Below are 15,332 nucleotides of genomic sequence, written 5' to 3'. Positions count from 1 at the left end.
TATTGTTAATTTATAAAATATCTAGTTAGTATGTAGAATAAGTAAATAAGTATGTATTTATGGATTCATTCAATACATTTACTGAAAGTACCCGTAATTCTATAGAATAACTAGTTATTTTATAGAATTACAGAATTTCATGCATCAACATCGCTAACATATACATTTATTGTAATGCTTAATAAACACAATTATTTAATATATAAAATATTAAGATATCGATAAGTTTTGATGACAATGTCAAAGAATCTTTAAAAAAAAATAATAAATATAATTTATATAATAATAAATTTATGAATTTAGCTTTCATTTAGTGACATGAGCTTCTCTTATATACAACTCCTTTGCCATCTTTTACCATGTAGGATCGAGGGATACCTGCTTTCTCAACTATAACTCCTTTAGACCACACACTATTTTTCTTTCTTTGAAATAGGATTGGTTCCTTACTTCATATTCTATATTACTCTTTGCTCTCATATTGTACCATTTTGTTTGTTTTTCACGATTGTTGACATCAACTTGTGGAATATTTGCATTTAATATCTTGTTGCCTATTGGCAGTCTTGTACGTAGGACTCTACTCATTAACAATTGGGTTGGGCTGGCTTTTAATCCTGCAACCCAAGAATCCCTATAATACAATAAGTACAAGTTTAATTCACTTTTAGATTATTTGCATTTTTTAATCATTAATTTTGCTATTCCTACCCCTTTTTCCGCAAGACCATTAGAATTCAAGTGATTTGGGCTTGTGGTGACAACATTAAAAACCACTTTTTACCAAACTCCTTAAACTCGGCACTATTAAACGGATTGTTATTAGCTATTATTGTTTGAGGGATACCAAACCTTGCAAATATTGGTTTCAGTGTTTCAATTATTATAAGAGAGTTTTTATTTGGTATTAATAAAACTTCCAACCACCTCAACATTTTATTATTGACTTCAGCAATATCTAATGCAATTTTATTGAACGCACTATTAGGCACTTGGTGACTCAAAAGTGGTAGATTAATATTAGACCTCTTATATTTTTCACAAACTTGGCAGTAACTTATCTCATTTTCAATATTATTTGGCCAATTAATTATTTCTCTAACTAGTGATTTTGTTTTTTCTAGACCTAAATGCAATTCATGTAATGTATTTATGTGTTTTTTTCTTAATGACTTTGGAATTATCATTTTATTATTGAAGTAGATTAATTCATCTTCTCCTTTGGACAGATTTTCTTTTCTTTTATTAAAATGCTTTATTTCTGGATCAAGTTTATTTATATTATGGGACCAACCAAATTCAATAAACGACACCCTCTACGACATCAGTTGTTTTAAAACTGAATCATTAAGTGTAGCATCTTTAATAAATTGTTTTTGCTCCTGATTACCAACAAAATATTTTTCTACTGAATGGATTATGTCTGTCATAATTGGGTATGGGTCATTATTGGGTAATAATGCTTTATTCACACTATAAATTTTGGGTTAACGTCTCTATTTTAAGTACTCCACTAAAATCTTCATTATTATTAACATCGGTTACCGTTATTTGTTGAAAATTCTTATTATTTCTACACCCTATCGCATAATGACTTATGCCTTTACAAATATTACAAGTTTTCCCGAATGCAGGATAATTCCTAGAACCATGCTCATTATTACATTTTTTACACTTATAAATTGTATTTACACTACTTTTACCTTTTTTATTGATCTGACCATTAGTCGACTCCTGTTTATGTGGCTTACAGCGTTCTTGTCCTTTTGGGAATATTATCCATTTCTGTGGCTTCTTTACGTTCTTTTCTATGACTAGAACAATATTCTTGTCGTCCATATCTTGGTATTGATTTTTTTTAATTTCTGTTACTCTGCATAGATTTGTTGCCTTCTTGAGTGTTAAATTACTTTCTCTCATCAATCTTTCTTGCATCGAGCTATCACCGATTCCCATTACTATGCGGTCTCTGACCATTTCGTCCAAATCCGCAAATTCACACGAAAATGCAAGACTCTCAAGTTCTGTTAAAAATTGATCAAACGTTTGTTCTGGTTTTTGAACGCAGCTATAGAATTTAAAGCGCTCGTAGATTATATTTTTCTGTGGCTCACAATAATCTTTAAATTCTTGAACCACTAAGTCCGCCATTTTCTGGTTATCCGGTTTGCAAATACCGACGTGTAGTTTCTTAAAATGCTTCATATGATTAATACTAATTAGGGTTTTACACCTGACACCATATTTCGTAACAACTTAAGTGTGAAATGAAGAACTTAGTAAGACATACAATATACTTAAGTATATTATAATTTATTAAGAACAACATATGCTTGTACAACGACAACTAAACTACTATTATATATGTATTATATAAGGAAAGTATAAGTATAATAATATCATAAATAAGATCTAGAATAAGGAGACCAAACTCGTAAGTCGTAACGCCCACAGAAAAAACGTACCGAAATGAGTCGCACGATTAAACAGCCACAGGTTGCGCTGCGTACGGTTACCCGTCTAGTATAGGAATTATTCATGTTTTTTTGGAAAATATATGCATTTTTTGAACCATGCCCCTCTTTAGATTGTATAGTTTGTACGATTACGTATTTATACGTGTGAATATTTCATAAATAGTATTTTTACTTTTGTGTAAATAATTCAATTATACTATCCGATAATAATTATTATACACCACACATATCACATATTATGTGTTTTTTTAAACGATCGTTTTATACCGAAATATGTATCGCTACACTCAAATTTGTTTCTTAAGAATAACATGTTTATGAAATATACACTTATGCACATGTATAAATGCGTAATCGTACAAGCTATAAATCTAAAGTGGGTCATGGTTCAAAATAATGTATATACTTTCCAAAAAGCGTGAATAATCCCTATACTACACGGGTTAAAGTAGCAACCCTAGCGTACGCAGCGCAACCTGTAGCCATAACCTTATACTCATGGACGGAACATGATTAGTTGGCGGGGCAGGACGACCAAGACCAGTGATACCGATTCAGAGAAATAAAACAATGGTTGACCTTATTATTGTAAATTAATTAAATGAATAATATTATTTATTTATTGTAATGGGTAAAATATTAAAATGCATAACTATAAAGGTCAAAAGTTTATAATAAAACAAATAAAATATTATATTTAATATTTATTATAACTTCTATCATAGAATCATACAATATCATTGATATAGATTTTTATCGTGCGTCGCTAGTGCGCATGTGCCCTGTGCTTCGTGGGACACTGCATATCGTCAACATGGATAACTACTATAAATGTTCCGTCTATGAGTATAGATATCTTAAATCGCGATACAACTGTATAAGGTCTATGTCAGAAGCGGAGTTTGGTCTCCTCTTAGATCATGACAATGGATAGAGCCATGTATATGATCTAAGGGTCCCCTGAAGTCTTCATGAATAATATTATATTCATTTTGTGGTTAGGACACTACATCAGTGTAGTCACTTCAACTTATTTATTATAGTGTATAACCAAAAGTAAAAAATTAAGTTGTAAAAGTGAAGGTACCTCATCATATACATAATAGCATATGGCTGATTTATTTTTCATAATTGTAGGCTGAATGGGTCGAAATGAATCTACTTGGTCGTATAGAATCTATTTTGGCATAGCTTAAATGCTATTATTATTTATAGTCTTGCTTTATTTAAAAATAAGGTTGTACATCAAATTAATATTACACCACAGTTTCATTAAATTGCAGATCAAGTTAAAATCATTTAATAAACATATTTAGGTATAATTTATTTTGTATAGCGGACTAACTGTATATTTTTATATTGTGTCTAAATTTGAAACAATATTCTTATAACTTATAAATGTTTCTAATATTTTTTAGTATATACACAAAATATTTTTAAATAATCAAAAATAAATTTTAAACTACTTATTTTGATTACTTGGGAAATATATCATAGCACATGTAAATTCTAAATTTTAATTTATTAATTACTGTAGTACAGGCATGTCAAACTCAAAGTATCAAGTGGGCCAAATATATTAAATAGTTTACTATTTGGGCTGCTCATAAAAATTTAACTAAAAATAAATATTTTGTACACATTTTTCAATATTATTCTTAATGTTTACAAATACAGCAATTACAAGTAAATTAAAAAATGAAAAAAAAACATTTGAATAAATTATGTATAAAAATAGGCGTTATATAAATTACAAAAACAAATTAATAATTCTTTTTAGACGATGTTTTGGGAAATTTTGGGAGAAATATTATTTTACGAAGCCACTTTTAATACCGCATTTAGACGTGTGTTGGTTAATCTGGATCTAACGGGTCATTATTGTAAAAAGTTGCTCGAATTGATAAGTACTACTAAACATAGAAATAATTTAACTAGCAAATCTTTGAATATCTACATATCGTATAAACATAACTTAAATAATTTAAATGTATTAACTAAAAAACGATCTTATATAATATACTTTATAAAAATACATTTTTTTCTTTATATCATAGTTTTTTTTATAAATTCACCTCGATAATATAGAAGTTCATACATAATTATAATAAAAATATTAGATAGATTTTAGTAAGGAATTATTAAAATCACATGTTTATTTCAATAATATTAGCAAATTGCACATAATCGCATATAAATACATAAACAAATATGACTATAAGCAACTATAACTTTTACTATTAAGACGTAAATCACAAAATTTTTTTTTCATTTTATAAGTTTTTTAAACACTGTTTAAAGAAAGAAATGCATACTTATAATATTACAACACTGTTCTATAATATTAATATTTAAAAAAATATAAACAATTATTGCCAGCTAATAAATGTTTATTATAGTCAAATAAATGTATTTATTGAAGAAAAAATAGTTAATGTTTTTAATTTAAACTATAAATATAAAATAAAAATAAACTTTTATTCAAATTCTAGGTTTTGTGTGGAATATCAGAAACAATTTGAATGTTATATTTTTGTGACTGACTGATACAATAACTGAGTGAGAATCTCACAATAAAATATGATTTTAAAATAATTTGCCACATAAACAAAAATAAGATTAATTTTTAAACTAATCAGAAACAATACATTAAGATTTTTAGTAATATTACCAAAGTTACATTTAGTGTTACAAGTTGTTAACATTGAAACTTTTTAAATTTGTTGCTGCACCACCACCATTATTTTCAATATCATCTCCAGCATAATCTATGCTGTTATTATCAAATGGTTCATTATTGGAACGTGTATAACTGGTAATAGCTATTAATAAAACTACAATGATTAATAAACAAAAAATAATTATTGTGGCAATTCTTGTAGTACTATTATCTTCTGCTTTATTGTTTGTACTGAAAACAAAAATATAAAATTATTTTAATAATTTATAATATACAAGCTAAAATGTAGCTCTATATATTATTGCTAACTATAAAAAAGTTACAATTATTATAAATTCATTTATTAAGATAATTAATTTTTCTGATAAACTTAACACTTAATAACTGCCGTGCATTTATATAACGTTAATTAAGAAATTAAGACTAATGTTATTTATACAAGTTAGGAGTTGCGGTATACATTCATTGCTAGTTCCACAGCCTAGAGAGGCTTGTATGAGAGAATTAACAGCATTAGTTCTGATAAAAATAGTTTAGTAGACCAGTGAAATGAATATTTTGTGTATAATACAATTTTATGAAGTTGTTAAAATGCATGTTGTTTTTTGAACGTAGTAGAAAATGGTTGATTCTAAATTCAACATATTGTAAAGGATATTTCATTTTTTTAAAAGATAACTTATAAATTGATGAATTATTTTCATGGTTAAATGCTGTGTAATGTGTTAATGTGTGTGTGTATCTCGTTGTGAAGGTAATTCAGATAAGGTATTGATATTAATTTTCTTAATCCTGTGATCCCCAATTAAATAAAAGTTGTCACTTAGACTAAATTATACTGTTGATGACAATTTTTACGTTTGTGAGAAACGTTTTGCTCCGAGGATAAATCTTTCAATATTAGAATTCTAGCAGTGAATCGACATTCCTAATTAAGGAAGGTAATTTATTCATATTATAGTTAATTTTGAATAAAATGTATTATCTTATATTATATTTTGTAAGTATGTTACATTTTATTTAATTGTAAAGATAATATTGTTTTTTTAATTTATAAAATATGATTGTAAATACTTTACAAATTATCAATATAAAAATAAAATACATTATATTAATTGTTCACTGTTTCTTTCTATTTAGTGTGCATATTAGATATTTATATTTTGTCAACTTTTCTATTAAAAATTTTAATTTATGATATTTTTAACTGATATAAATCAAATTTGATCATTTTGATGACAGAAAATTGTATCTAAGTACTAAATTATTTGAACATTACTCTTAAAGTCTTAAATTGTAATTATTAATATCTTTTATTATTATTTGAAATATAAAATATGTAAACATAATGTTTACTGTTTAGTCACTATCGGTGTGTGGCATGGTACAAGGATTACTAACAGTATAGTTTACCGTATATAGATCATTTTGTTTAGTTGCAAAATCTTATACTTAGATTCCTAACCTGAGTAGATAACCATGATTAAAATAGAATTTATTATAACGTTTGTATACAACTAAAATCTAGAAATTTGTACTGACTACTGCTAGGAAATTGTCCTTACCCACGAAAATATTGCAAAAGCCGTTGGTAACTTAAAGACCAAGATTGATTATTAAACTTTTTAGGCCTGTATTTGCCACTAGGATCTTGTTGTTCATCATGATTCAAATTATTATCATTATTTAAAAGTAATGGAGTAATGGACGTTATCACATGTCTATTATTCAAATCTGAACTCTGTGAAATTGTTGTCATATTAACAGATGAACATTGTTTTTGTTGTTGTTGTTGTTGTTGATGCTGTAGCTGTTGAAATGTTAATGCTGAATCTTGACCTAAAAAAAATGAATTACAAATTTTTCAATATAATAATATTTAAGTAAGTACCTTTTAATATTACACAATCATAATAACAAATAAATTCTTATTAGCAGTATTCAAACCAGTTATATTAAATGAAAGATTTGCATAATAGAGGAAACAGTCAAGCTGTTTTGTAAGGAGCCTAGATATGTACACATTTTATTGAAGATGACGCCACACCTGCATGTGTTGCTTCCGTCTTATAAGTGCGTAACATAGCAAATTTATGCTCAGCAGATCACGTTTAGCTCTGTTAGTTTAAAAATTCGAGTGAATTGACCTATTATGGAACTTGATGGTAAGAATATTATCTATGTTCGTATGTGGTTTCTTTACGATGGTTCAGTTTTTTAGTAAGTTATGCATATATAATATAGAGTAAATTAAAAATGCTCTTAACTCACTTAAAAACTGAATAATTGTAAAACCAACATACGAACAGATAATGTTCTTACCATCAAGTTTCATAATATATTGATTCCAGGGCCGTCCCGAGGGGGGGTATAGGGGGTGGGCCATCCTCCCACGACTCATCTAGTTGGACCCAGTCGGGACATAGCTCAGTCGATCCATTGAGTCGGCAATTTTAATAATATTCAATAATTATAATATTATAATAATATTTCAAGTATTTGAAAAAATATTTTATATTGCACAGTCAAATTATGAGTTCAAATATTTTCCTATGGAAATAAATATTACTACTTTATTTATAATTTTATAAAAATATCATAATTAATAATAACTATTAACAGTATTAACTGATAAGTAAAATAATAATAAAATGACAATGAAATATTGTCATTCCATGCGAATGTGCTTGCTGCTCGATTCTCGATAATAATATGTTATAAATAGATCTGATGTACAAATCGTCAAATCGACTGTCTGTACTCCCTATCGTCACCTGTATCACTATACAATATCACTACATAGTGTACCATGATAGACTAAACAGTTAGTTGTACGCTGTTATTTCCTAAACTAAACTTAACATTTTACAAAAGTTTTTCAGTGTCTATAATTTTATATTTTTACATTTATAATAATGAATGCCACAATTAATGTTAAACGTAAGAGAAAACGTGTTAAAGTCGAATGCTTAGAATGTGGAAATATATTTGACGATGATTTTAAGAAAAAGCAAGAAGAAAAGTTACATAATGGTAAACGGATAAATGTGAAACATGTTGGCGCTCCTAAAAACCCATTAGAAAGTGCGGCCAAAACTTCACGACTTTTATCCGAACAGATTAAACTGCATAATATGATTCTGGTAAGCTTTTATATTTTTTAATTGTTATACACCGTACTTGAATCCAATTTTAAATTTCCCATTTATAATATTAGTTCAAATCACATTGATATAATTTTAAACAGACATAATAGAAAAAAAGCAATACAATTAGAGCAAGAAAAAGATTTTAACAAGAATATTGTTATTATGTTATTTGATATTGCTCGAACATTAGCTCGACAAGGTTTAGCATTTCGAGGTGATGGCGATGAAAGTGGTGGAAATTTTATGCAATTAGTTAAATTATTGTCTAGACATAACCCATCAATGGATTGTTGAATTAAGGAGACTTCTAAACGGTCATATAAAGTTCATTATTTAGGACCGAGATCACAAAATGAATTCATTGAATTATTGGCTAATGAAACACATAAAATAATTGTAAATGAAGTAAAAGAAGCAATCATTTATTCTGTGTCAGCTGACACGACTCCAGATATCACACATGAGGATCGTTTAGCTGCATGTACAAGGTATGTCAATAATCAAGGTAAGGCCGTTGAACGACTTTTAGAGATTTCAAAAGGAACCGATAAGACTGGTTTAGGTACAGCTAAACAAATGATCAATATCTTAGAAAATAACACGTTGAATCCAGGGTTAATAACTTTTCAATCATATGACTTTGCTAGCAATATGTCTGGAAAATTGAATGGAGCCCATGTGAAACTTTCAGAACTGACTGGTCATCAAATTTTGTTTATACCTTGTCAAGCTCACTTGGCTTAATACTTTTTTAGAGCATAGTTGTGATGCAAGTACAATTATTGCAAACATGGTTGATACTTTAGAAAATCTCTATGTATTTTTTTCTGCAAGTAGCAAGAGGTATGGTTTACTTAATATAAAATTATCTGAAATTGAAAATGCCTTACAGCTAAGAAATTTATCAAAAACATGGTGGACAGCAAGAGCAGAAAGTGTTAAAGCTGTATGGGGCTCATTAGAAGCTATTATCAAAAGTCTTGATGAAATATGTACTGATAACGGACATTTTGACAAGTTAACAAGATCCAAAGCACCTGGCCTTCAAAAACAATTACTCTCATTTGATTTTATTGTCTCTATAGTTTTTATGAAAAATATTATGTACAAATTAAAATGTCTTACTGAAACTCTTGAAACTAAACATTTATGTATAATTGATGCTATAGCTTTAATTGATAGTACTATGAAAATTATGACTGAGATAAAATCTGATGATCAAGCTATAAATAATTAATAGACAGCGCTTTATCTTTTGCAACTTTACTTGGAACAAACCCCCAAAAGTTATTTTAAAACACATCATCGTAGAAGACTATGTCCTAAACGAATCGACTCAAGATCATCAACTGAGGTTGAATTTACAATACATTTATTTTACCGAAGAGAATTTAAATTAGTTCTTGATACACTGATCACATTATCAAATAGCAACTTAAAACAATGTATTTCTTCTGTTTAGCCATTGTTCCAATTATTTTCACAACCTTTAGATAAATCAAATATTTTTTTTTTTTTTATAGCATTATAGGCCATTTAGGCCCTTTGCTGCCAATATCAAATTCTTCCACTCTTCTCTATTATATGCATGCATTAGGTCTCCATGCCAATCTGGTCTTAACTCCTGGATATCTCTTTTGACTGCATCTATCCAACGCTGCTTCGGTCTGCCGCGAGGTCTTTTCCTGTTTAAGTTGTTTACAATTACCTTCTTGACAATACTATTATCCGCTCTCCAAACGTGACCAGCCCACTCCATTCTAGTGCCTTTTACAAATTGTACTATATTTCCTTTTCCATATAATTGTTGTATTTGTTCGTTTGACCTTCTCTCCCACACTTGGGTATCAGGATTATATACGGGACCATAGATTTTTCTTAACACCTTCCTTTCAAATATCTTAAGTTTATTCTCATCTCCTGCTGTTGTAGCCCAAGTACAGCATGCATAAGTCACAACTGGTCTAGTATATAGCTTCTCTTTATTTTTCCTAGATAATAATTTTGACTTAAACAGATGTGACATAGCAAAGTAACATCCATTCCCAGCTTTTAAACGGAGTTTTATTTCATTATGCATACAGTTTCTATTATTTATGTTGACTCCGAGATATTTGAAGTCATGTACTTGTTGAAATGATATCCCATCAACTTCCAAGTCTGAATCATCTTCATTATCTCGTGCTTCTCTTGTCATGAACATATATTTGGTCTTCTCCTGGTTTATAGACAGCCCTATATGTTTGCATACTTTCATTAGATCTGACATACTGTTTACGGTATCTTGCTTTGTATCACCTAAAATTATTATATCATCCGCATATGCTAGTAGGGTATGGTTCTCATTTAATTCCATTATCTGTCGTCGTGGCATTCTCCTTAACACACTTTCTAACGCTAAGTTAAATAATACAGGTGATAGTGCATCACCCTGTCTTAGTCCTTTACCAACTTCAAAAGGGTCTGATAGCTCTCCTTGTACCCGAACCACACATTTTGTGTTACTGTTGCATAATTTTATTAAGTTAACTATTTTATTTGGAATACCTAGAGTTGCTAGGTTTTTCCATAGTTTATTCCGAATTATACTATCGTATGATTGCTTGAAGTCTACAAATACTAGATGGATATTTTTATTATATTCGTAATGTTTACTTAGTATTTGTCGTAATGTGAATATGTGATCTATCGTTGACTTCCCCTTCTTAAATCCACACTGGTAGTCTCCAATCATTTGCTCCGATACATTTTGTATTCTTCGTAGGAGACATATAGACAGGACCTTATACCCAACATCTAGGAGAGATATACCTCTATAATTTTCTATGCATTTGGGATCACCTTTTTTAAATATTGGACAGATAACTGATGTTCTCCAATCGGTTGGAATTTCTTCTTTACGCCATATCATAGATATAAGATTAAATATCCCATCCGTTAGGCTTGGGCCTCCAAGCTTTAGTAATTCTGCGCAAATTCGGTCCTCTCCAGCAGCCTTATTATTTTTAAGTGATTTAATAATTGATTCTATTTCTGCTCTGTTTGGTTCTAATTCTTCATTTCTCAAGTTGTTGTTTGTGGGTTCCCCCCATTCTTCGTCATCTTCTCCTTGGTTTAAATTGGGTTCGCTATTCAGAAGTTGGTCAAAGTACTTCCGAAACTCCTCTGCTTTATCTTTACTATTTAACAATAGTACCCCTTCTCCATTTAATACGAATTGCGTTGTTGGCTTGAATCCGTTTTTTAAGGATTTACACTGCCTAAAGAATTCTTTAGGGTTGTATCTATAACTTTCCAATTTTTCAATCTTTTCCTTTTCCATTTTCCTTTTTTCCTGTCTTAGTACCTTATGCGCTTCTTTTCTCTTTTTAACATATAACTCCACATTTGGCTGAGTTGGGTATTGTAGCATTTCTAATCTAGCATCATTGCGTAGTTTAATGACTTCTGCACATTTTTGATTAAACCAATGCTTTGCTTTACCCCTAGAAGGTTGCTTTATCATGTTGTCTGCTACCTCCAGGACTGAGCTCTTAATTATTTCCCACGCAGTTTGTACTTCTGAATGCTCTTCTAGTCTATTTGTATGAATATACAGTGCATCTTTTATTCCCTGCTGAAATTGTTGAAGTATTCTTTCCTATAAATCAAATATTACTCTTGAAAATATTACAAATTCTCTCTCTTTATTTCCAGTAGATAGTACAGGCTCTCATCTAAAAGATCTAGATTTAGTACAAACTCAACTAGATATTATTTAACATGTTACAAGATGATTCAAAAAATTTTAAATCCTTAATGGAAAAGTCTGAAGAAGTCAAACATATTTTACCATGTATAATGTCGTTTGGCGTTAACTTCTCCAGTGATTGTTGCCTCAAATGAGAGGACATTCAGTAAATTAAAATTAGTGAAGACATTTCTTAGATCAACAATGAATGATGACCCGTTAAATTCCTTAGTAATATTAGGAATAGAAAAAGATATTGTAGACCAATTGAATATTAACAAATTAGCACAGCAATGGTCAAATTTAAAAGAACGTAGAATACAAATTTAACTGTTAATATTTTTCAAAGTAATTGTTATTTTAATATAGTTTAATATTATTATGATTTATTTTTACAAGGTTAATTTTAATAAGAAAAATGTATTTTATGTTATATATATATATATAAATACTTAATATGTGTTAAAATATTTGTATTTGAATAATGAATACCTACCCATCATGAGTATATTGTTCATACCTTGTTTGAATTAGGATTATTTTAGAATAAATACAATTAGAATAAACATAATGTAAAATTTAAAATTACTGATTTTCATTTTATTTACCATAGTTATTGTTGAAATGTCGATGATGGATTGGTTGATATATTTGATTTGTATTATTACGGTAATTGATAGTTGTTACATCTGGTGCTGTATGTGTTAATTCATAATGATTGTAATAACCAATGTTACTATCAGGCAAATGCATTTTTTCAGCTAGTGTGATAGGAGATGTATTGTCTGCAATATTATTTATTTGAGATGTATTATTTTTTAATGTTGATTGGTTTTCAAATTGTTGTATTTCTTCATCTGATTCTTCTCCAAGTTCATGAAGTTCATCTTCAATTAAATATTTCTCAATATCATTTACCTTAAAAAAAAAAAAAAACAATTATCATTTTTTTTTTTACAATTTACATATAAATGTCACATTATTATTTATTGCATACATTTCCATTTGTAATCAATGCCTGGCCCCACCAACTGCCATTATCCAATAAATGTTTGTATAACAGTGATGCAACAGGTGTTAAATCATTGGAATCAACTCCTGAGTTGTCATCAGAAACTTGTGATTGCTCTTGTTGTTGTATCCACAATTGTCGATCACATGATGGACATTTCAAAATGTTTCCTTCTTTCAATTGGTTTTTAACATAAGATGATAAACACCGTGTATGCACTACATCTGTTAATAATTATCAATTTAATAGAACAGTTTATAAAACATCTGTTGTGTCAATGACTTGATAAGTCTTATATCAAAATTGTCAATACAGTAAGACCTCATTGATCCAGACTAATTGGGGCTCAAGGTTTTCCAAATTAATGAGTCCTGATTAAAAAAATAACCAATGAAATGATCCAAGATATATATTTAAACACTCCGTTAGCGGAAATAATCTGTATTTTAAATTTAAGAAATACAAACGCTATATAATATATAATGCAATACAGTATTAAGCCTTACAAAGAACTAGTGCAGTACAGAATTAGAACATGGCAATCATACACACCTTCATTTTACCACACTTGACGCTCCTACTGGTTTGAAGAAACTGGTAAATGTTGAGGTTAGGGCATTATGATAATACTAATAATAAGTATTATTAAACAACAATCTGGATTAATGAGGTTTTATTGAAGTTTTAATTTAAAATAAAAATTCAGTGCATACATCATTCAACAAGATTTCTTTCTTAGCACATCCAATTAAAATGATATGTAATTAATTAGGTAATTAATCTATAAAAGTATTCTAAACATTTAATAATGCATGATAATTAAGTATATGATAACTAAATATTATTTATGACTTCAAAAATGTACGAGCTCTAATATTTTTAATGTTTACTTACGATAGCATAAAAGCCGTATAGGAATTTTAGTGTTACTTCTAGGGCCATTTAGATGAACTGCTGAGTTGTCAACTTCTTTTGATGTTAAAACAAACTGCTTTTGACAAACAGCACATAATGCAGCTGCTGTAACCGATGATGACGATATGCTACCACTTGCTTCTTTCAACCAGGTGGTATATGATTTAACTGTACACTAAAGCATGGTTGATATTAAAATATATAAGAAACCAAAAAAAAAAAAATTATAATTGTTATGATTAATAATTACTGTTGTATGATTGTTAACGATGCAATGCTCACAGACATTGACACAATGATGAAAACAAAAATGACTCGTAGTTTTGCGCTTTGGACATTTACAAAGGCCCATTTTTTAAAGATAATATTACTATGGGTGTGGTTGAATGGTAATACTAAATTTGGAAACTTCACCTAAATACACATAACATTTTATGGAAAAAATATACAGTTAATTAATTCATAAATGGAGTGATCATTATCATATTTATAGTAACAGTGATATAACCTGAAGTGTAATTATTGAGAATTGAGTAGAAACAAAATCAAATATAAACATTAAACATAAAGAAAAAGTAATTAATTTGAATTTACTCAGACTTAAATATTTTTACGAGGTAGTCATACGTACCTATTATAATTAACAAGGTAATGATAAATGATTACCGTAATACTGTTTAAGGCGTTTTATAATTTTATACTTTTATACAATCGTGCAGTACACTCATTTTTCAGGACTCCGCTCGATACCTCGATAATAATGATAAGAACACGTCAATTTTTTACTGAAATCAAAACCGATAACACGGGCAAAATAATATGATAAATATTTTACGTTACGTAGGCAGCAGCAGCTGCTATTATACCTTAGAACAATTATTATACTGTTTAAATCACGAATTAAGATATGCCTTGATTCGTATAAATATTATACAATAAATATTATATTTATATCTTAATTCGTGCTGTTACGCACGTAGGTAATCAGTAAATAGTAATCACTAATCTCCAATCTGTTCTAATACTGTTCTAAGACTGTTCAAATGACAGGTTTGACTTTTGTTAACAGTCATTCAATTTACGATCATGGCTAAATAACCTTAGGCATTGGGCCATGGGCGATGGGCATGATGACTCTATCAGCGCAATTTCAATAAAAAAAAAAAAGGTGGGTAAGCAGAGTGTGCTGTACAGTAGGTTACTAATGGGTCACTGTAATGGATAATATTAAATTTGAATTCAAAGATATAATCTCATTATATAAAAAAAAACGATTCTGAGCGAAAACGGTCAGTAAACCAATGATCTTACCAAGTATATTTGATGATATTATTGTGAATAAAGTAATTTATATATAACCTATTTATGT

General features: G+C 28.8%; 2 protein-coding genes across 5 annotated transcripts; both read right to left on the bottom strand.

Annotated features, from left to right (window-relative positions):
- Nucleotides 1-249: 249 nt before the first annotated feature.
- Nucleotides 250-3,269, bottom strand: LOC132935530 (uncharacterized). Its single transcript, XM_061002118.1, has 2 exons — nt 1,704-3,269; nt 250-634 (listed from the first exon to the last, which is right to left on the bottom strand). Exons 1-2 carry the CDS (start codon nt 2,203-2,205, stop codon nt 612-614), a joined length of 525 nt encoding a protein of 174 aa, XP_060858101.1. The 5' UTR covers nt 2,206-3,269; the 3' UTR covers nt 250-611.
- A 457-nt stretch (nt 3,270-3,726) lies between these two features.
- On the bottom strand, nt 3,727-14,749 carry LOC132935528 (zinc finger protein-like 1). Of its 4 annotated transcripts, none has more exons than XM_061002117.1 (7): nt 14,630-14,721; nt 14,214-14,377; nt 13,943-14,138; nt 13,034-13,272; nt 12,645-12,954; nt 6,723-6,996; nt 3,727-5,388 (listed from the first exon to the last, which is right to left on the bottom strand). In XM_061002117.1, the coding sequence occupies exons 2-7, from the start codon at nt 14,313-14,315 to the stop codon at nt 5,166-5,168; spliced, it is 1,344 nt and encodes a 447-aa protein (XP_060858100.1). In that variant the 5' UTR covers nt 14,316-14,377; nt 14,630-14,721; the 3' UTR covers nt 3,727-5,165. The 4 variants fall into 4 exon arrangements, with proteins under 4 accessions (XP_060858100.1, XP_060858099.1, XP_060858098.1 ...); XM_061002116.1 differs by having other exon boundaries at nt 14,214-14,471; nt 14,595-14,709; XM_061002115.1 differs by having other exon boundaries at nt 3,728-5,388; nt 14,595-14,749.
- Between the last annotated feature and the right edge of the window lie 583 nt (nt 14,750-15,332).

Source organism: Metopolophium dirhodum, chromosome 1 (assembly GCF_019925205.1).
Source record: "Metopolophium dirhodum isolate CAU chromosome 1, ASM1992520v1, whole genome shotgun sequence".
NCBI lineage: Eukaryota > Metazoa > Arthropoda > Insecta > Hemiptera > Aphididae > Metopolophium > Metopolophium dirhodum.
The sequence above is the reverse complement of the archived record's forward strand: the minus strand, read 5'-3'. Positions and strand labels throughout refer to the sequence as shown.